This window comes from Acanthopagrus latus, chromosome 4 (genome assembly GCF_904848185.1).
Source record: "Acanthopagrus latus isolate v.2019 chromosome 4, fAcaLat1.1, whole genome shotgun sequence".
Taxonomy (NCBI): domain Eukaryota; kingdom Metazoa; phylum Chordata; class Actinopteri; order Spariformes; family Sparidae; genus Acanthopagrus; species Acanthopagrus latus.
Genome location: NC_051042.1, coordinates 25651907 through 25673127, shown reverse-complemented (window position 1 = coordinate 25673127; position 21221 = coordinate 25651907). Strand labels below are relative to the sequence as shown.

The 21221-nt window shown below is 41.6% G+C and overlaps 3 protein-coding genes across 4 annotated transcripts; 1 reads left to right on the top strand and 2 right to left on the bottom strand.

Annotated features, from left to right (window-relative positions):
* The first annotated feature begins 196 nt into the window (after positions 1-196).
* LOC119018710 (phenazine biosynthesis-like domain-containing protein) lies at positions 197-5318 on the top strand. Its single transcript, XM_037096585.1, has 10 exons — positions 197-514; positions 708-807; positions 2720-2818; positions 3114-3223; positions 3599-3628; positions 3753-3841; positions 4025-4116; positions 4547-4630; positions 4889-4951; positions 5073-5318. The coding sequence occupies exons 1-10, from the start codon at positions 317-319 to the stop codon at positions 5183-5185; spliced, it is 978 nt and encodes a 325-aa protein (XP_036952480.1). The 5' UTR covers positions 197-316; the 3' UTR covers positions 5186-5318.
* A 137-nt stretch (positions 5319-5455) lies between these two features.
* Positions 5456-16606, bottom strand: dna2 (DNA replication helicase/nuclease 2). The gene is made up of 25 exons (XM_037096577.1): positions 16223-16606; positions 15892-15948; positions 14478-15348; positions 14029-14137; positions 13667-13816; positions 12993-13176; positions 12603-12751; positions 12264-12386; positions 11803-12049; positions 11592-11706; positions 11311-11467; positions 10931-11122; positions 10545-10787; positions 10313-10426; positions 10045-10154; positions 9711-9820; positions 9401-9529; positions 9015-9107; positions 8617-8810; positions 8375-8464; positions 7973-8186; positions 7627-7716; positions 7258-7443; positions 7014-7160; positions 5456-6717 (listed from the first exon to the last, which is right to left on the bottom strand). Exons 1-25 carry the CDS (start codon positions 16244-16246, stop codon positions 6664-6666), a joined length of 4152 nt encoding a protein of 1383 aa, XP_036952472.1. The 5' UTR covers positions 16247-16606; the 3' UTR covers positions 5456-6663.
* Positions 16607-16851: 245 nt separating this feature from the next.
* LOC119018150 (zinc finger protein 436-like) lies at positions 16852-19559 on the bottom strand. 2 transcript variants are annotated; one of them, XM_037095603.1, is made up of 2 exons: positions 19327-19559; positions 16852-18085 (listed from the first exon to the last, which is right to left on the bottom strand). In XM_037095603.1, exons 1-2 carry the CDS (start codon positions 19487-19489, stop codon positions 17154-17156), a joined length of 1095 nt encoding a protein of 364 aa, XP_036951498.1. In that variant the 5' UTR covers positions 19490-19559; the 3' UTR covers positions 16852-17153. The 2 variants fall into 2 exon arrangements, with proteins under 2 accessions (XP_036951498.1, XP_036951500.1); XM_037095605.1 differs by lacking the exon at positions 19327-19559 and adding an exon at positions 19014-19258.
* Positions 19560-21221: the final 1662 nt, after the last annotated feature.

Here is a 21221-nt window from a genome sequence, read left to right as displayed (position 1 = left end):
GATTCGAAACATTCTTTGTATGTCCGTCATATTTACTGGAGACTGACTGAGCGCTTGGAATCCTACACTGGTCAAAGTGCACTGTTGATATAACATATGCTGATTTTTTATTTTTTATTTTTATTTTTTATCTGTAAGGAACAACAGCAGACCGTGTGGATGATCCCGGTGGTTTATTTGTCAGGTGTGTGTCACAGGCTGAAATTCAAGATAGACATTTCCAATATCCGACCAGAAAATGAACATTTGACAACATACTGTAGATTGAAAATCTGGCAGCCCAGTCAATGAGAAGGTGGCGCTTAAGAGGGGCCTGATGAAACCAAACAGACAGGATGCAAAGTCCACAGACAGCAGCGGGACGTCTGTCACCACAGTCCTCTCAGGAGACTCTCAGGTTCAAACCAGTCTCACTTTTAACCTCACCATAATGGAGATTCCAGTATTCACGCTGGATGCCTTCACCAATTTACCGTTCAAGGGAAATCCAGCGGCAATTTGTCCACTGATGACTGTGAGTAAGAATATTAAAGGTTACAGTGGACATGACATGATGTAGACTGGCCTGTGACCACCTGCAGCAAGGCTTTACAAAATGGGTAACAGATGAAGAGGCATTCTAACTCACTGCTTCTACATGATGTTGTTTGTTCAATGACTCATATTTTTTTATCTAAATGTATAATAGATCACATATGTTTCTATAGGAGCTGACTGATGACATGTATCAGAAGATTGCAACAGAGATGAACCTGTCAGAGACAGCTTTCATCACCAGGATCAACCCCTCTGATGATTTTACCACAGGTCAGAACTTATACTGTACACCACTCCATCAGTTATTATTGATCACAGCTATACAATAACTAACCTTTCCATAGACAAACTTATGTGTTGGTATTGAGGCTGTGCATGGTAATAAAACTGTTTTAAGCAATTCAATGGATATTCTGAACTATAGAGACGTAAGAATAACGACATTATTATTATATTACATGACAAACCATAAAATCACTACATCCAGTGATTTTACTTGGCAGAGATTTCCAAAGTTTATTTCATGGTTACCTGCAAACATTTAGCAGCATGCACGATTAGACATTTTGAGTAGTTCAAACTCAATTTAATGGCATGTTCCTATAATACTACACACAATATGCTACACGAGCATGACTTCACATAATATGTAGCTTTGGGTAAAGAACATAAAGCAAAGCAGAAACAGGAAACAAAACAAAAACGGTTTTACCTCCAGAGTAAAGTGCAGGTTGTATCTGAACAACCATCACTTATCTCTTATGCCTTCACTGTCAGATCTGTTTTTTGAAAAATCCAGGCGCACTGATGAGAAACAGACAGATTATCTGAATTAACTAACACCTTGATCTATAACACGTGCATCGTTGCAGCCAATAAAGTGGCTACAGGGAGCAAAGGTAGAAGTCAGACATTGTCAGAGACATAGAAAAAAGACTGCTGCGACTCTCTGTGCAGTGAACTGAGGGCAGGGTGCCTCTGTGTGTTCTTGTGTGCACACAAACAGAAATACCTGTCCTCAGCAGTCTGACAGGTAACAAACACACAGATAAGACTTTCATTGTTGGAAATGGGAAAAACAAAGCATTGAGCACTCACAGTTAAAAGTGCAGAGAATGGCCCCTCAGTGTTTCATACCGCAGAAGAATGTCACTATTTTTTTCACACAGCTTAAGAATGCAAACACGTCACCATATACATACATACATACATACATACATACATACATACATACATACATACATCACCACACAGCTTAAATAGAAACTGAAAGAAGAAAACATAATATTGTATATGTGCCTCCAGCAGAGTACAGTCACAATAAACCTGCTAATAACCCTGTTAAAGAAAAGAATAACGATAAGAATAGTTAAAAATTAGCATGTTTTCAAACATTACCTTTATTACTTCCAGCAAGGAGGTTATGTTTTCACTAGTTTGGGCTGGATGGTTGGTTGGCTTGTAAACAGGATTGCACAAAAACTATTGAAAGGATTTCCATGAAACATGCATGTGGGATTGGGCTCAGTCCACAATAGACCCAAGTACATGTTGGTATAAATCCAGGATTTTTTTTTTTGATAGGGCGTTTCTTATAATTTTTGCAAATTTTGCATGGAATAATGTGCGGAAATCTGTCATATTTAGGTTGCTGTCATCTATGAGTGGTTATAATTTCATGCAGATCTGAATAAAAATACAGATGTAGCAGATTTAGATAAGTTTTATTTGATACTGGATCCAAAGGGGACTGTTGGGCCTTGGTGGAGATATGCTCTCCACTGAGCGGAGTTCAAGCTTTAAAAGTGATTAACATGAATAAACTAAATAGAACTAATAATAAAACAAATAAAATAATAAAATAGTAAACTTAGAAAACTCATAGTTAAAATACACTTTTAACCTGAATAAACTAAATAGATTCTAACTTTGCATGACATTAGTCTGTTGGTATAAACATCCTCAATGAATTAGAATGAGTATTTTATTGACTTAAGTCAATATAACTCTGCATACGAGGGTTTCAGTCATTTCTTATGAGCATAACACATCTGCATTTTGATCAGATGTAAGAAATGGTGGCGAGATATAAACATTATGGAGAAAAATTTGCCTTAATGTACTTTTTTTTGTATGATTTCTCTTTTCTGTATGTTTTCTGACAATGCGATGTGATTACCAGGATCAAGGTTCCGCCTTCGATGGTTTACACCAACCAATGAAGTGAATCTGTGCGGTCATGCCACTCTGGCTTCTGCAGCGGTGCTGTTCCAGCATATGAGTAAGACATAAAACACACATAGAGAAAACACACAGCAGCAGCAGCAGCAGCAGCAATGTCAAGGTTAAAGTATTTGCTTGACACACACAGAAATCCATTGTCAGTGTGTCTAGTACTTTTGTACTGGTTTACTTAACAAAACCCCCTCCGTGTAAAGTGCAGCTAAATACAAGAAAGGACAAAGGATTGTTAATCGGGACACCAACATTAAGCAGTAACACCCAAACACAGTCAACCTAGTTCCTCAGCTAGTCCATGAGCATCATCTTCTATGTGTGTATGTTGTGTTCGTCAGAGAATGTGAATCCCACTCTGGTGTTCGAGACTCGGAGTGGAGATCTGGCCGTCATCCAGCAGGGAGAAGAGTACGTCATGGACTTTCCCCTCAACCCGCCCACCGAGCAGGTACAGAGCGTGGTCGGATGAACACATCAGAACAGTGTCACAGCACCAGGCAGTCCTGGCTCACATTTACAGCTATCATAGTTTCAGTTATTTGTCTGTAAATGTGTAGTTATGTCAAGAAGTGAAGGATACACTATGTGGATCAGCAGGGTTGTATGTAAGGTATGAAAACAACACCAACACAATGCAACTGATCACAAGAAATAAACAATACAATGACAAACATGCAGTCAGTCCTTTTCCTGTCATCCTATTGAGAGTCTGTTGGAGCTGGATTAGTGTTAGCACTGCAGGATGTAAGAAGTTACTGACGTAGTAACTACAAAATGCTTTTAGTCTAACAGCTTTTTGTTTTTCTGAAACCCCTTTTCTCAGGATGTCAATGAGTTCAGAGACATCATCAAGGTCAGTAAGAGAGGTTTTACAGCAGACACGTTCTCTCACAGTGAGTGCGTGTTTTGAACCCCTTTGTACTGTATGTACAGTGTGTGCCACTGGGATAACATCCTTGTGGTTTTGCGTGACACAGGCTGCAGTTGGAAACCACCCAGTCCAGGACGTTTATCTGAGCCCCAACACTAAGAAACTGATGGTTCGACTGGCAGACAGCTGTGACAGGTTACAAGGCGCACACACACGCAACTACCGTAACATTTACTTTATTATTTTCCCATAAAACAGGAAAATCATAACCACTGACTGACTCTATGCCTCTGCGTCATCCTCGAATCTCTTACTCGTGTCTTCACACGTTTGTATGTGACTCTGATGAAGCCCTGCATGTGTCCGTCTGTCCTCCAGGTCGGTGCTGACCAGTCTGAAGGTCGACCCTGCTGCTCTTCTGAACAGTGAGAGGAGCGGGAGAGTCAAGGGACTCATCCTCACCATGAAAGGTAACAAGAGTCCAAGCCTGTGGTGAACTTTGCATTAACTTTAAGAACAACACTCCCAAGCTGTGTGTTTTATATGTGCTGCCGGGCTTCAGTTTTGATTGTTGGTTGGTTTGTCAGCAGAATTAGACAAAAAAAAACGCTGAACAGATTTCAGTCAAACTTGGATGAAGGATCTAAGGATCGGTCTCAGCCCAGAACTGACCCCATTAACTTTTGACGTGGATATGAATAAAGGAATGCATCCAGGAATTTAAACTTTCCCGATTTTGGTTAATTTCTCACTGAATAGAGCACAGAACTTGATGAAAAAAAAAAATCAGGTGTATTTTGGAGGCTGGTGGAGGTATGCTTTCTACTTAGTTCTGGTCTATTTGAAAAGTCATGCATGAAAAGTAAGTCTTTTGAAATGTCCTTTTATATCCACCAAAAGGATCTCCAGGCTGCCAGCCAGGATATGACTTCTACTCTAGATACTTTGCTCCATGGAATGGCATCCCCGAGGATCCGGTCACAGGTAATATTACTACCATTACTACTACTACACAACATGTTTATCAGGTTACAGTGTTTGCATCAACCTGCAAATGGCTCAAATTGCAAAGTTGTGTACAGGACTGTCAGATAAATTTTACACATTTGCATTGAAGCAACAGGACTGGCAAAAATACAAGAACATCTTCAGTGTCAGACACCGAGCACTAGCAGAAAGTTTGTAAATGTTCCATTTTTTCTCTGTGAAACTGTAAAACTCATGCCTTTCCTGCCCTTACAGGTTCTGCCCACACTGTGCTGGGTAGCTACTGGTCTAAGAAGTTAGGAAAGAAGAAGCTGCTTGGTAATTCATGCAACTACTTGATGTTTTTAAGTGATGCCAGGTGTTTTTCCCCATTACAAATAATCCATTAGTGCTGAACTGAGCAATAACGACCCATAATCACCTGTGTTTGTCCCTGTAGCTTTCCAGTGCTCCAAGCGAGGCGGGGAGCTGAAACTAGAAGTGAGAGATGATGGAAGGATCAACATTGCTGGAGAGACCGTCACTGTACTGCAGGGAACAATCACACTGTAGCCAAAAAAAACATGCAAGCAGACATGGCTAGAGATGTTCGGATGTCATGGTGTAGAGAACATATGCAGGATTTGTACAATTTGATTACAAAATGTTTTTTCTTGCTTTTTTTAAATAAAAAAAACAAAGCAGACTTTTGTCCAGACCGGTCGATCTAATACGGAAACATATCTTAGCATGCTCACATACTGCAGGATGGAAAGATCATCTCACGCTTTGTTAGTGTTTGAATTATTTATTCAGAAAAGACAAAAGCAAATCAAAACAAACAAAAACATTTACAATTTTAAATATGTAAAAATCAAACAAATTACAGAACAAAAACTCAGAGGTTGTGTTGCAAGTAAAACAGATGAAAAGTAAAATCACAGTTAGCAGCCTGGTGGCCTGGATGTTATCTGACATGCTCTGATCACATCAAGTTAGCAGGTAAATCATCGCAGTTCAGTAGTTTCACATTGAGTTGGTGAAATGGTTTGAGGAGAATTCATTTCTTTCCAAGCTTTCCAACAGTTGTACCTGGTAGCTTTCTTTATCAGTCTGTCTTCGTACACAAAGAAATTAACTCAAAAACTCAACGTTTTCAAAGAGAAACAAATCATTCAAATAGCAGTTTGTTGTTTCCGTTTTTTTTACTTGTGTATAGTATGACAGTATTGTCTATTAACAGATTGAACTCGTGTCCTGTAGTTTTTCATCTTTGAGACTGAATTTCAGAGCTTTTCTGACTGTTGCAGCTGAGTGACATGAACAATAAATAACTCCCAACATTCACATTACTAATGATTCTCTGTTGTCTGTCTAAAGGATTCATCAAAGAAAGAAATCTCGAGGCTAAAATGTTATGGTGTAATGAGGTATTCGATCAGAAATATGTGTTGATGAATAGTGAGCTCTCAGAATTCAGGTTGGATGCTCAGTACCATAATCCATCATTGTCAGTTCTGCACATTTTAACGAGGGTTAGGGTTAGGGTTAGGGGTTAGGGACGACCATCTTCTAGCTTTTAGATGTTCAGTCCCTCAGTACCTTGTTTCACAGCACAGACATGAACCGTTGATACATTTGATTGAGAGGCATTTTAAATGGATCAACATCTGCATCAAAAGTAACCTCTTTTTCTAAGCGCTTTGAATTATGAAGAAGTAAAATTATTCAATTGTAAAACCTTCAGTGTTTAACCATAGTGGTGCAGATCTACAGGTGTCAATCCTAATGTGTTGATTTGTGTAATCTCCAAAAACACTCGACCAAATTCTCTTTAGGAAGGACATAAATTAATTGCAGGTGGAGCTTAACACTTGCTGACGGTCACTGTCTGGGATACTTGCAGCAGAATTATTTTTGCCAAAGATGGACAGGACTGCAGTGACTCCTGAGCCTCCTGACATATCATCCAGTGCAGATCAGCAGTCAGTTTCTGTCCTCTTGGCACGATGACAGGTGACTTCAAACACCTCCATGTCTTCAGCTTTCCATCACAGGGGAATGCTCGGTAAGGCCTTGTGGGCAGCTGGTGGGAGCTGGATAACGTAAAGTTAGGGTTCAGGAAAAAAATAACAACTTTATAGACACTGAAAAATGAAAATGTTTTAAAATCGAATTAATTGCATTAAAACCGTCTTGTAGCATCAACCACCATTTGTTGGGATGATCGGGGACTTGCTGAACACACGTCTGCATTTACTAGTCTAGTAACACCAGATTTTCGAACAAATGACTAGAAACAATGCTCACAGCACTGACCACTGAAGAGTGTCAGAATTTGTGCTGCACAGAAGAAATGTTTAGTGGTAGCACCAAGTGTAAACATGAACTGAAAGGATATCATGTTCTCTTGCTGGAGATGGTTGAGTAGTTTCTCCACAGGCGCGTAGCGTCGGAGCGTCGTGACTGAGCCCACCATCAGCAGCTTGTGTTTGGCCCGGGTGATGGCCACATTCAGGCGACGCCAATCCTTCAACAGCTCTCCTAACTACAAATGGAGAAGCAGCAGAAAATTCAGAGGTCAAAACACAGAGGGAGGAGAAAGAAGAGTTTGGATACGTGAGATGGGGAAGAGAAACACTTACGGTTCCTTCCTCTGCCGTGCTCCTGACGAAAGAAAGGATGATGAGACTTTTGTCCCGTCCCTGGTATCTGTCCACTGTATTCACCTCGACACCGGTGAACGCGGAGGACTGCAGCAGAGCAGAGATACTCTTCAGCTGCTGTCTGTACGGAGCGATAACGCCTATATCACTCGGTTTGCACCCTGCCTGAATGAAGAAGAGTAGGGGTTGAAGGAGTTACCACAAAAAATAAGAAACATCGACTATTCCTCTATTTCAACACATTTTTCACTATATTAAAAATACTTCATGAAATAGTCAAGACATTTAAAATCAAATTTTTGTTTTCATGCCATAAAAGCTTGATTCTATATAGGGCAACCAAAGTACCTTTATCAGCAGTGATAGCAGCTTGTGAATGAGAGCAGCCTCGGTGTGATTGCTTATTCCTCCCTGCTCCACTGACTCCAGAGCTGGCACCTAAATGAAGCAGTGGAGAGAAACAACATTTAAAACCTTCTAAAAGCACAAAACATTGGCATTCAACTGTTTGCTAAGAACAGAACTAATCGGAACACTGCAGAAAATGTACTCATAAAGTATTGTTTGTTTACCTCAGAAACAGTTAAAGCCAACCAGCGCCTTCATACACATTTTTATTTGACAGTCAAATACCATCTTTTGTCTTGACTCATTTTCTACCTCAGCACACTACACAGATTTATATTTTACCAACCATTGAGCAATCGAGGAAGCAAACAGGGTTGCTAGGCGACAATGTGGCCTGTATCCAAGCCAAGTCGTGCTGGGGTTCAGTCCTGGAGTAGGAACTGAGCTCTGACTGCACAGAAATCAAAAATGGCAGGCTGAGCAGGGCTGTGGCCGTCCTCTCTGATCCGCACTCCAGCCGGCCCTCGTACATCAGGGAGTTACTGAGAGACATTATCTGCCTGACAACACAACACACACGATTTGTTATGGAGCGAGAAACCTTTTGACTGTCCATGTGACAATCGCCATGCTGTTATGGAGCTGTCATGTAGATGGATAACTGCATTAATTTTGCCAGCCCCTGTGGTCAAAAACACAATGAGCACCTTTGCCTTGTGACCAAGGATCTTGATCTGACTAGGTTTACCTATTCATCCTGTACTGTACATTGAGTTGGACCACTGCTTCACTGTGGAGCTCCAATCTCTTAAATAGACTTTCATCCATTCCAAGCGACCTGGTGAAAAACAAGAGAAAGAAATCGTAAATCAAAGTGAACACACTCATCTTTTACCATCATGAAGATAATTAGTTAGAATAAATGTAGTTGGGGCTATTTTGTGTTTTCTCCTCGACACACACATCCTTACACAAACACACCCTTTTTACCTAGCTTCCTGGTTTTGTACTATTGGTGGCAGTTGTTGGTGATCTCCAACCAGAACAAATTTCTTGGCATAGAACAGTGGTCCCATACAGATAGGCTGGCTGATCTGTGAAGCTTCATCCACGATGCAGAAATCAAACCGGCGACGTGTGAAAATGGGATGCTTGATGCCCATACAGGTGGTTGCCACAACCAGCTAGACAGAGATGGAGGATCGATATTAAAGATGTTTTCTCAGTTCCTTAGGTTACAACATGTGCAAATTAAATCAATAGGAGAAGGAAAATATTGAGATCAGATGTTAGATATTCTCAAAATACAAAAAAGCAATGCTGATCTCAGTGTCTAGAAATCCATCAGAGTTAGAAGTTGTTGGGATTTTAATATTAGACAATCTAACCTCCTTGTTGTAAAGTTGCTCCAACTCTGACAGCGTATGAACTCCTTTCTTCCTCATGCTTTCCTCTGTGTAAGGCAGGATGTCTGGATGAACCTGGGGGGAGGAAACACGACAGAACTCAGAGCAAGTCAGACGGGGGAAACTGTAACGGGTTCAAACAAGACATGTAGACTTGTGTTTTTTGGTGAACTGTTCCTTTCAATATTTCACAAATACAGATATAGATATTCCCATCCCCTAAATGTTCATTATTTGACACAATACCAATCGTGAAAACTGATACATCTACAAAATGATGATTTATATTTGTTGTTATGGAAGAAACTCTGGGAGACTTATTGACTTTACTGTAGTTTTTACATTGACTAACGTAACAGACTACAGACCTTCTGTCCCTGCCCAAGCCTGAGAAACCCGACCCGGAAACGTTTCAGCTTCAGCAGGATGTTGTCAACAGCAGAGTGGGTGTAGCTGGTCAGCAACACACTGAACCCACAAGCATGAAGGATGCGAACCTGGAGGAAAAAGTGAGGTAGAGACAAAGACGAAAAGGAGAGAAGAGGTAGAGGGTGCCATGTGAGGGAAATAAAGAGAGAAAGGTGAAGGAGAGAGGGTTAGAGTCCTGGTCTCACTGTGGAGTAGAGGATGTCGATTTACGGTTCAGAAAATGTTTATGGATGATGGTTAGCAGTTTACCAGGGTGCAGATGGTTGTAGTTTTGCCTGTGCCCGGCATGCCAACAATCAGCGTGTAGTCTAGAGATAACAACACCTTCTTCATGGCCTGCTTCTGGGGTTTGTTGAGACCTACACACACATAGACACAAACCAACACACAGATGCTTGAACTAACTGACCAAATAGGCCTTCTGTGATGAGGTGATCATTTAGAAAATAAGTTGTGGAAAGTTTTTTTTATTGTTGATTTAAGTATTGAACTTGATGTTGCTCATTTATGGCACAATTCCACACAGTAATGGAACGGACAAACGTAAGTTAAAAAGAAGACCAGAGCGGAGCGGCTTTGTCACCTTTGAGGATGTTGGCCACTGTGTCCTTGGCCTCTCTTGGCAAAACAGAACTGAGGTTAAAAATAAACTCTGGAGGACGAAGATCAACAACCAGCTCCCTGAGACGATCACTGCACGAACAGACATTTTTATTAATTAACACATTTTACATCCAAGATTTCCAGGAAAATGTTAGAGATGTTATTTCACAAACAGAGGGAGGGTAGTGATGGTATTGCTTAAACTGTCACACAGTTAATTTTTCTGGGGATAAACTGGTTTAACCTACCTGTCCAGACAGTTCTCCATCAGTCTGGAGAGATTGGTGAGGTGAGTGCTGAGGCCCACCACTCCTTCATCACCGTCCAGTCGAAACAGCACACCGCTGAACTTGGACAGGTCTCTGTAAAATACATGAAACAACAGGACAGCCGTGAATCAGGTTAGTGACTTCTGCTGAGCAGCAGCCGTTCTTCAGTTCACACACTTCAGATAGCACGTGTACATAAGCTCCTTCTCACCTGTCCAGAGTGCAGCTGATCGATGTCCTGCTGACCTCGCACAGATAACCGGTCGCCAAGCCAACAAGGCGACCTTCCTGGTCACTGACGACGACGCGATCACCGCTGGCCAAACCGCTGGTGGTCAAACCCTTCTGTGGCACTGCGATGTTTCGCTGGAAGCGATGGAGGAAAACCCCTTCAGACCGCACCATCACTGGGCCACTGAGCTGCACATTCCCCACACAGCTACCGTTCTTCTCACTAGGAACACAGGTCAGAGTTCAGTCAGCTGAGTGTTAATATCCCATTATGGATCTGACTTCACTGAGTGTTTCATAGTGGCCAACGACGGCAGCCGGATCATTCAGTGAAGGCCAAAGAGGACGAGTGTTTAAACGTTGTACCTCTCCTCTGCCGTCTGGAGCCACACGCGCTTTCGACCGTTCTTGGCCTCCATGGTGGACGCCTCAAGGAAGCAGAGCAGCATCCAATGGGAAAAATAGCTCAGGTGAGGTGGGCGCAGGTGACCCGTTTCTTGCTGAAGGAAGTCACGCACAACATCCTCAGAAACGTCCGCAGAGCCGCCATCCAAAGCCCTAGAGGAAAAAGGGACAATAAGCAGGAAGTGGTAAGAAACAAGGAAAAGATAGACACAGCAACCAGTAACTAGTTAAGTAGCAAGTGGTCTAAATTATATAGATTTGTATAAACTTGGATATTCTGACAGTTACAGATGTTGATGCTCAAAATTTCCATGGCTGCAAATTTAGTTACTCAAGTTTACCTTTCATATAAAGCACAGTTCCTGCTCTGAGGACAATACTGGCAGGTTTGTCTGTTGGTCAGGATGTCAGGAAGTCGAGACAAACGGCTCCGCTCTGCCTCTTTCTCCACACAGTTGTGAATGTAATGAACCAAGGTATTCCTCAGCTTCAGCAGCTCTAAGATAAACATAGAGGTTAGCAAAAAAAAGGTGATGGAGGAGAGGCTGCTGTGGAAGGCCTGGAAGACTCTTCTTCTATGGTTATTGATCAGTTCTCAACAGCTGTGGTAGATGTGCTGTACCTCTGCGGTCCATGTGGCTGGCCACGACAGGGTGCAAGTTGCCAGTCTTGAGGTAAAGCAACAAGCCAGCTTCCGGATTGTATCTCTCCAAGCTCATCAGAGTGTACAGAATCACCTATCGACAGAAAATCATATGGACATCTTGAAACCATAGCTGTGTGATTAAATATGCCGGTAATCTAGCCAGCTGACCATCCTGTGGTCCACCTACCTGACTACGATGCTCTATAGAGTTCGACTCCTTTCCAGTTTTCAGCTCCAGGGGGATGGTTTTCTCCTCCGGGGTTCTGTGACTTCCGTTTCGCGGTCTTTGGATTCGAATACGCGCCGTCACATCGATTTTCCCTTTCAGACCAAATCTCGGTGACCACACGTTCTCTTCTATGTCTGCAAGCTCTGTAACCGTGACAACAGTGGCCGAGTCCTGACCCCTGCTCGGCGCTCTGCTGTGACTAGGGCTGATTCATGGAGACAGACACAGAAACATTTAATCAATTAAAATAACATTTTAAACTGATTAAACTTACGAACATCCTCAGTATCACAAGTCTTACTTTTGACACTTGTGACATTAATTACACGGATTAATAGGCACAAATCAATCAGGTAGACTCCTGCAGAGCTAGTGTTGAAAAAAAAAATTCCACTATGGGTGTGAGTGTGCGTACATACATTTTGAGGCTGATGGCTTTCGGTGTTGTGGAGCTGAGGTATTCCTTTGCCCAATGTTCCAGTGAGGGCAGATAATCATGAAGTTCCTGCTTCATCTCCTCCTGGCTTACACCCAAACTGTACCTAGAGACACACGAACAAAACACAAACATAATGAACAAGACAAACAATAAGTACGCAGAAGAGAGAAACATGATAATCACAAAACATCATTAAATCAACAGGAAACTTTCACAAGTAACTGTTCACCACTTTCCCGCTGTTTCTCATGTTTTGTTTTAATCATTACAGAAAGGAGAAGGTCTGCAGCACAGTGCAGAGCAGAATCGAACCACTTACATGTCCCCCAGGTACGCTGGACTATGCAGGGCCTGGTCCGCCAGCTTAGACAATGTCCCCAAAGAAAAATCTTTAGCTGTAGCAGCTCTCTGGAAGACTTCATGAACCATAGTGCCGTTCAACATTTGCTTGGAGCCACCGTCAAAACTCTGCATCATGGCAAAAACAAAGAATAAGAGATAAGATAAAGAAAGTAGCGCTGTGTTATTGAAGTGTGTGTGTTTAAAATAAGATGAAAGCTGCACAATATAATGTAACTGAATGCACCAACATCAAACTAAGGCCTAAAACATCACTGAAAGCAAAACCTCTGTGAAACAGTCAACAAAACAACCAACCAACATAAAAAGACAGGAAGTGATCATGAACGGTATTAGCGAAGCCTTTTACCTTGAACATATCTCCCAGTACTGCACGCCTCATGCAGCGGATGGAGCTCGAGATGCTGGTACCAGAAATGAGGCTGTCAGGTAGTAGAACCAGAAAGCCCTGCTCCCTGTCCACTACCCAGGATGCACCTTCAGAGTGGCCCTCCAGATGCACCACATCACCTCGACGAACTGGCGTCGTCTCCCTGGAAAGGAGAGAAAGAAATTCAATGAATGAAGAGCAGCTAATAAATAAACGTGCTTCTCCTAACGCTGTGATGAAAGACCCTGAATTTAAAATATTGGACGTTTTGTGGCCACCTGACACCTATGGCTTCATGTCAAATGTTTTATTATTAAGAAAATAAAAGCTTAAAATAGTGAGTTAACTGGAACTACGTATTTGTACCACTACTGTACATACTATAGTTTATAATTTAATCGATAGATGCCTACTAGTAAATCAATCACAAAATATTTTAGCAGTTGATCTGTCAAGTATTGAATTATCTAATAAGAAAAATTAACTAAGAAAATAATTAACGTATTAGTCAAAAATAATCATTAGTTGCAGGCAGCGCTCCTGAAGTCCAAAAGTCAGTGTTACATTCACAAATCCATGCTGCATTTGGGCACTGACGGGGAAAATGTGATGTTCGCTACAAGTGAAAATGAGGAAATGAACAGCAGCATTACCATCCATCCTTCAGCAGACACGTCTCAGTTGGATGTAGAGACTTGGAGCATGTGAGCGTCAGAGTTTTGTGTCCAGGCGTCTCCTCCATGTCCAACACCCAGTACCGGTTGTTTCTGCCTCCAGAAAGGATTACATGTTCTGGCACCTTCCTGTTGGGACAGAGAGGACTTAATAACAGATGTTTTTTCAGTCACCTGCCATGCGTCATTTTTAAAAACTTTCATAAAAAACCCATCTACATGTGTCATGTGCTCTCACTTCTTCATTTGCCCTCTATTACTGACATGAGCTACTTTATTGTCACCTAACCTCATTTAACTGCACCATTGTTGTCAAGTCAGTGTGTTCACGTGTTTCTCACCGAGGTTTTTTGGGTTTCTCCTGTATGACAAGAACTCCATCATGATCCATCTGGTCTGTAAACCAGCTCTCATCCAGGCCCTCCTCCACAGGACATGCTGACGTCATTCCTGTTGTTTGTGTGTGATAAAGTAACAAACACAAGGATGTGATTTAATCAAATTCCATTGTTAATTTGTCCCTCGAGTGGCAATTCAAGGCAAATGAGCATGCAAGCAGAAGAACACACAGATGATTCATTTACATGCATAAAAAAAATAATCAGAAAATTCAAATATTACATCAATTAGAGGACGTTCAGGTGTATTTACCGGTCTATACAAAAAAGGTAAACTGAGCATTTCTTTGCCCAATGTCACTCAATGGCTAAAATATGGTCTTTGCACAAGAGAAATACTTTCATCATATTTAAAACATTAAGTTAGTTATAATCAAAATGTATCAGTGTACCTCCAGCTTGCCGCTGATCTGATGATGTCGCATTGTCTTCGTCTCCATTTGATGATGTCATTGCTGTTCCTGTAGCTCCTCTCTTGTTGAGGTCCATCTCTCCACTTGTGTGCGTAGCAGGTGTGATAGTTTGTGCGACAGGTTTGTGCGTGTGCACAGTAAGAGTGTTACCTGAATGAGTGTGTGGGTTTCCACTGGCTTTAGCCTCAGTTGCCTTCTGCTCTGTTATCACAGTAAAACCAGAATCGTTCCCGTTTTTTGCTCCCTCTTTCATGTCTCTCTTCCAGACAGACTTCAGTGACAACATTTTGTTTCTGTTGTCATTGGAGACAACTTCAGTACCTCTGCTGTGACCTTCTGGCTCCTTCCTGGAGAAATGAGATGTCTTCAGAGGGCCAATCATAGGTCTGGTAACTTTCAGGTTGACACTTGTTGGGCTGAGTAGTGTTCTTTTTGCCGGTGAATTGATAGTTCTTGGTTTCTTGGCATTGTTTGACTCTTGAGGAGGGCTGATGAGTCTTTTTATGGAGCTGGAACATCCCTCTACCCCCTTGGTTTTTCCTCCATCCTCGATCATACCTCTCCGTACACTCTGCCCTTTGGATCGGGGGCTACGGCAGATGGGGGACAGCTGGTTGAGCTTCTCCAGGCTGGAAGAAGGAGACGAAGCATGCCTGATCTGACTCTTAGGCGTCTCGGGCACAGCGAGGGGAAGATCCGGCGACGAAGGCAGGAAGTTATCGAGGTCCCCGAGGATACTCCTCTTTAAGGGGGAATGAGGTCTGAATGTTGAGGTTTCGCCATATTTGACCTGAGGTTCAGTTTTTTTGAGTGCTGCGCCAGTGACGGATAATTTTGGGGAAGATGAGTCCTAAAAGAAACAAGGGTCAAATGTGAAAATTCAATACATAATCTAAAAGTAATTATTGGTGTATTGTTTATGTAAGTCTGAGGGAAATGAAATAGCATTTCACTAGATACAGATTCAAGGAGTCGAGGTAAAATTAAAGTGACATAAAAAACGAGTTAGTAACTAATTTAAAAGAAGAGAGTAAAGTGCTGCCAAAACAAAACAAACCAAAAGCTCAGAAGAATGAGACATGGGAGATACTGGATTAATGAAATATTCATCGTCTCACAATTGTGACATCCTAAAATGATTGTACAATTTGTCTTTACTGGTCTAAATGAAGGGTAAATAATATGTTTAAAATTTAAAAATGTGATGTTTAATGTTGCTGAAAATGTTAATGGTACCCTACTAAATACAGAAAATCCAGCATTGTGCCAAAACTAATATGCATCTAAGCAATAATATCAACATTGAATTTTGAGTTAAGATGAGGTAGCAATGAGAGAAAAAAGCAAAGAAAAAGCTGCGAAGAGCAAAAAGAATATATATAATCCAATTTACCTGCTTGTGGTTCTGAGAGGAAAAGAAGGAGGAGATGTTCTTCTGCCCTCCTGGCGCCTGACAGAAACAACAAGGCAAACATTAAAGAGCATTTCAGTGGTGTCAGATGATTGTTGTCCGGCAGGAGAGCGTGTGACTCAAGTGACATGTCAGGCTGTAGAAAGGACACTTTCAGTCAATCATTTGTCAGTGATAAACTCGGAGGAACACAGGTGAGTTAATGACAGTGTGCAGACATGATAAACACGGACAGGTAACACGTTTAAATGTTAACTGTCTCATCACAGGCTGGGTCGTTACTTTAAGAGCTAGCTAAACCTTCTGTACTCACCTTCTTCAGTTTGGTCCTGTTCATGGTGACTCTGATTGAACCACACACTGGTTTGTGAATTTAAGTGTCTTCGCTCCCGGTTCCCTACAGCCAGCTCGTCCAGTGGAGGTGAATTAGTTGTTTAGCTAACGGATCGACGGACGTTGACAACGGAGGACACGCTCATCAGCGACCCGAGCAGAGTTTACTCTGCTTCATTCTGAGCGACTGTGCATCTCCACAACCTGCAGATTACTGACTCCTCTGACAGAAGTATCTAGCTACGGTGTTAATTCAGTGTTTGAAGTCATCTTCGCGATGATCTGAGGCGCCAAAGGTTCAGTTTTCGCGCAACGGAAATGACATCACCGCACTTCCGCTACCTTTTTTTTGTACGGGGCCCCAGCAGAGACAAAACTAAGTGAACGTTCAGCTCATCAGTAATGCTTCATAAAGATAATAAAAACTTTTAAGAGTTTTTTTTTAAAAATAACTTCTGACTTTTTGTGGAAATAGTGTCTCAGTATGTACATATAAACAAATAAATTATGTGCATATGATAAATATGCATATGAATTAAATGTGCCTATAAAGTTAATCTAACAAATAGATAAATGAGACAGTAAATTTACAAACACACACACAATGTATAAATGGTAAAAATGCATCCTCATTTAATTTCTTTACAGGACCTTGTTTAAAAAGTTAGACAGAAATCACATTTGACAACTGCACTCTACACAAAGAAAATCACAGTGTTACAAATTGTTGAGCACTTAAATCTACAGTACTAAACCATATAGCAAAAACATATAGAGAAAAAAGTTGTACAATGTTTGGTTAATTTCTAAAGTGGGAAAAAGTTTACACACTTCATTCCTCTGATGACAGTCATTGTTCACTTCATCTCAGAAATGATCAAATAAAATCCTCGATGCAATATAATTTTGTCTCAGGTCTTGAGATTCTCTCCTGCGTGAGTCTTTGAATGAATGATTAAATGGGAGCGCCGAATGAATCTTTTCCCGCAAGCAGAGCAGCTGTACGGCCTCTCCCCTGAATGAGTCTTCATGTGGCGCGTCAGATTAGACTGAGCGCTGAATTTCATACTACATACAGAGCAGACGTAGGGCTTCTCGCCAGTGTGAATGATTGTGTGCTTGATGAGATCTGCTTTCTCTCTAAAGCTTTTACCACAGTCGCCACAGCTGTGAGGTTTCTCTCCCGTGTGGATTCGAATGTGCGCGTTCATGTTTCCAACCTGCGTGAACCCCCTGCCACAGAAGCTACATGTGTACGGCTTCTGCCCGGAGTGAGAATTCATGTGAGTCTGCAGATAGGAGCGCTGGATGAAGCTCTTTCCACAGACGCTGCAGCTGTAAGGTTTCTCTCCCGTGTGCGTCTTCATGTGGCGAGTCAGGATGGATTTAATCCTGAAGTTCTTGTTGCAAACGCTGCAGGTGTACGGCCTGTCCGCTGTCTCACCGGCTTGCTGTGGTTTCTGAAATCCTCCGCCGTCTCTCCATTCGTCATCACTGCCTTCACTCATCTGACAGTCGCTGGTCGGCTCCGATGCATCTTCTTCATGAGGCTCTGATTTCAAGTCTTCAGATGAGCAGCCGGGCAAACTTTCCCCCTCTCGGTTTGGATGATGGAGCTGACTTCCATCTTCATCTCTCCTTTGCACATAAATGATATTGAACATAGAGTCTTTAGTATCAGCCTCCTCCTGCTGTTCACCTGTCTGAGAGGTCCACAGCTCCTCCTCCTCTTCCTCTTTAATGTGCAGGTGCTCCTGGTCATCATCACACACGTCAGACCTCTTCTCACTGTGATCCTGCTCGGGGGCAGTGTCGTCTTCCTGCACACTGAGCTGAAGGGAGGCTGGACAGTGAGAGAAATCACCCACGGGAGAAAAAAAAAAATAGGCTTTAGTTTGATGGTCTCAGTTAAAAAAAAGAGATCAGATTTGTTTATTTAGAACATTTTTTCACAATTTCCCCCACACTCTAAATTTGCATCTGTTTACTGGCCACCACTACATCAGGGAAGCCAGGCCAACATGAAGGTTTTTGTTAAACGTTTACAACTGACAGCTCAGGTAATAATAAAAATGTTTCCAACATGCTTCTTCTTCCTAACAGAAGAAGCAGTTATATGTAATACAAACAGGTGTGCCTTATTTGTCCCATTTAGTAATACAATTTGGCATTAGTTTGGAGTCACTGGGTCACATGACATGGAAGCGATCGAAAAAAAAAAAAAGCTGAATTTTGAATAAAAATATTGATATAAAATAGAAGAAGCAGCTAAATCCAATAGAAGAGGTGTGGCTCATATGTACGGTGAAGGGTTACAATTCGGCATTAGTTTGGAGTGACTGGGTCACATGACATGGAATCCATTGGAAAAAAAGCAGATTTTTCGTAATAAATATTCATATAAAATAGATGAAGCAGTAAAATGTAATACAAACAGGTCTGACTTATTTGTCCCATATAGTAATACAATTCGGCATTGGTTTATAGTCACTGGGTCATATGACATGGAAGCCATTGAAAAAAAGCGCCATTGTCTTAAAAAAAATATATTTTTGCCAAATAAATACACTGCACACTGGCAGTCAAAATAAGTGCCACACATGAAAGCAGTTCAGTATAATTATTTTTAATCATATTTTTCACTAATATCATCAAGTCAGCATGAAGAAACATAGTTTTTGTGTAAATCAAACAAACAACTGAGTAAGAGGCACCGCTGGGTGTCTCCAGAGTGAATGTCTGTCTGATATCCAACCCAAAACTAACTTCACCTCTCACTGCACACCATTTGGGAGCCACTGGGCTACAGCACCGCTTCCACATCATGTTGCCTTCGGTCCGTGCAGGACATTGAGCAGTTAGAAGGTATGACGACCTGACGACCGCTGTGTGCCAGAAACAGCCATTTTGCATCCCCCTCCTCCCTACAGGGATGCAAAATGGCGCTACTTGCTCTCTCCCTCTGTTTGTATTTAGGGAGTGGCCCGGCAACCTGCAGACCTAACGAACGATACTGTGATTAAATGAGGAGTGAAGAAGACCTTCAGCTTCAGAGCTGCTCTGAGGTGAAAGTTAATCTGTTACCTTTCCTCCCGGCTCGCCTCTGCTGATGATCGATGTCCTGCTTTGAGCGAAAAACCGCCTCCTCATATTCTTTAATAGTTTGTTCAAAGAGGCTTAATATCTCGTCGGCAGCTGCTGAAAGCCTCTCATTCACCAAAGCTTTTAGTTTGTTTGTTTTGAACATTTCCGCGGCTGACGGAGGACCTCCGGTGTGTTTCCTGACGGGCTGACAGGAGACTTGGCTGCGCGCTGGGTTGCCAGATATCGCGAGAGAAACCAGCAGTATCTCAATATCTTTAAAATTATTTTCTTAGCATGGTTATTTATCTGTCAGCGAGTAAGGCTAAGGCAGATTTACAACAGCATATACAGAAATCAAGACTGTATATCTATTCATATGGTAAAGCTGGGACAAGATGTATTTATTTTATTTTATAGATTTCCGATTACATTAATCTGTTTGTTTTAGGCCACATGGAGTATTTACAACATAGGAATGTCTTTACCAGAAAATTACCTTAAAGATACACTGCGTTGTATATTTTGGCACATTTTGGCAAACAATTATTGCAATCCCTTAATCTATAATGGCAGAATCAACAACATTATGTGCTTTATGTGGGAGGAAAGAAACAGTCCGTGAAGTACACATTGTTTATGTTTTATCCTTTATGACTTTGTGCTCTGTTAAGCAGACACATGCCCAGCCCAGAAGATGTAGCCTAAAGAAAACAATAGTGTGCTAACCATGTCTGGGGATTATCAACAAGGTCAAAGTCCCCTATACTAATCAGACCTGGCAACACAAGTTGCCAACAGAAACTGAGGCACACAATGGAGCCGGTCTCTCTGTTCATGATGGAGCTTTGCTGCCACCCACTGGCCATGAAGCAAAACAGCAAGAGCAGAGGTATTACCTGATAGAACATCACTAACACTGGTTTCACCTGTTTACAGCAGTTAATGTGGATGCTTGCTTTGCAGTCTCTGCTTTTTTATTTGTTAAAATGATCTCTACCAACATTTACCTTCCTATCCACCCAGCTGTCTTGGTTAGAAGAGAGCTGATGTGCAGTTTGCATTTGCAGGTGCTGACCAGGAGATGACAGCAAATATCTGATATCCTGGTGAAACACAATGTCTATGAATGAAACTCGGATAACATGGAAGAAAACTTTAGAGTTTAGACTTGACTGCCTTTATGATATTAAATGATTGAATCACTTACATTTGGTCTGGACAGGATATGACAAGTTTACTAACATATTTTCTTAAGTTTTCCTCTCAAGCCCCAGATGGGGAGACAGATGCCTGTTGACCAACTTTAACAAAGAATGAATTTTTTAAAAACCAAATATCCATTATATTAAATGATTTCCATTACTTCAAATGTATGTAAAAGTACTCTGATATTTATTTTTATTCACTTTTTATACATTTTAATTTGACATTCTCTAAAACTTGTTCCTTTGTATATCCTGTCAGGCTTTTGAAAAATACCAGAAGTACCATTCATGGTATTGTTAGTTTAGACGTGAGGATTAAAGACCAACGTGTCAGTATGGTCAGACAATAACATACCAGTGAGGGGCCCACACACACACACACACACACACACACACACACACACACACACACACACACACACACACACACACACACACACACACACACACAGAGCCATCATGTAAACTTTACATGCCAACATGACAGATTCCTCCGCACTCATTCTGCTCAGCCCCTACATTTATTCTTAAAATCCAGCTGAATTTAAAACTTTTTTTCCCCCCCACAGCAATATAGACTCACATCTGGTCCTTGTCTTCAGCTGTTATTCAAATGGAGAGAGGGGTACAAAGATGATCAAAACACAGCTTTTAAAGTAAAGTGGATCTGCTCACAGGTGGCATGCTTGT